The sequence below is a fragment of the Daphnia magna genome, linkage group LG3 (genome assembly GCF_020631705.1).
Source record: "Daphnia magna isolate NIES linkage group LG3, ASM2063170v1.1, whole genome shotgun sequence".
In the NCBI taxonomy this organism is placed as follows: Eukaryota; Metazoa; Arthropoda; class Branchiopoda; order Diplostraca; family Daphniidae; genus Daphnia; species Daphnia magna.
Window position 1 is genome coordinate 12128741 of NC_059184.1, and position 1170 is coordinate 12129910.

The 1170-nt window shown below is 37.5% G+C and overlaps 1 protein-coding gene across 2 annotated transcripts; it reads right to left on the reverse strand.

Moving 5' to 3' along the window:
* Positions 1-261: 261 nt before the first annotated feature.
* LOC123470478 (pro-resilin-like) lies at positions 262-1170 on the reverse strand. Of its 2 annotated transcripts, none has more exons than XM_045170740.1 (3): positions 959-1170; positions 790-882; positions 262-640 (listed from the first exon to the last, which is right to left on the reverse strand). In XM_045170740.1, exons 1-3 carry the CDS (start codon positions 962-964, stop codon positions 422-424), a joined length of 318 nt encoding a protein of 105 aa, XP_045026675.1. In that variant the 5' UTR covers positions 965-1170; the 3' UTR covers positions 262-421. The 2 variants fall into 2 exon arrangements, with proteins under 2 accessions (XP_045026675.1, XP_045026676.1); XM_045170741.1 differs by having other exon boundaries at positions 790-879; positions 959-1151.

The following is a 1170-nucleotide window of genomic DNA, read 5'->3' on the forward strand; positions in this document are numbered from 1 at the left end:
TTCATGTTCCAAACCATGCTTCTTTATGAATAACCGTGAATAATTTCCCACCCAAGGACTTCAATTCATAAATTTTTATAAATTTTTTTCGAACAGTTAGGCTACCAACGCGCTACTTAATTAGTTGTACGCATGTTAGTTGCACTTTACATAGACCTACATCTTAGTTAGGGTAGGCTACACTTCAGTGGTGCATTAGCTGGGACCCCATTTCAAACAGAATATATATAGTATTATGTTAAATTCATTCATTGACGCGTGTACAGTAGACCTATATATTTGCATTGCACTACTAAAATACAGACGCTTTACAGTTACGGAGCTCTGAAATGTTTAGCTTTCTTCACTTTGGCAGTAATTGTTTCTAACTAACATTTTGTAGCATGCACTGTAGGCAATAGTCAAATCGTTAATTAAAGGCCTAATAGAAATCGTCTTTCTCAGCCACTGTTTGGTACTTAACATTGGCTATGTATCCATTATCTTCTACTTTGTAGTTCACGACTTGTTTTCGGCCGTCTGGTAGGAGGGTCTGATAAGTTCCACTTTGAACTATGCCATTGCCGCTCTTTTCGTAAGCATAGTTACCATGATACTCTTCTTTGATGGCATAACCAAATGCAAATGGCGCTGGTAAAAGCTAAGGAATCACGTAATAAACAATGCCAATCACTTTAAATTTCAATAGAATATGCGTTCAAATATTTTCACAGCACGAGAAGAAAGAAATTTAAAATAAAATAAATAAAACCTAGAAGTTAGAAAAAATAAAAGTCGACCGTATCCTACATAGTCAAATCCTGGTTTGAGGTGACGCGGTGCAAAACGTAAAGTGTCGACTGTCGTGCTGATAAACAACAGAGCACATAAAACGATAATCTGCTAGCAGTGAAAATGAAGAACCAGACAAAAATAGTTAATATTTAGGGGGGAAAAGATGGTGATTGACTTTCATTACCTTCATACTATACACTAACGTTGGTCTTCACTGTCATGTAGTACACACCGGTTTACACTGATCCAAAAGGGCATTCTGGCTCGCAACAGAGCTGTCGAGAAAATGATATCGGATTCCGACACTCCTAACTTATATGGCCTTTCCGTCACATCGTTGATGAGCAAAAGAAGGTCGCGGTTTATGTTTCGTGGAAGAGCGTTAATTTCGATTTC

Bases quoted from the DNA above. Each gene is read 5' to 3' on its own strand.
- LOC123470478 (XM_045170740.1), bottom strand. The intron at 641-789 runs GTAGGATACGGT...GTGATTCCTTAG, and splicing joins TCAAACCAGGATTTGACTAT to CTTTTACCAGCGCCATTTGC.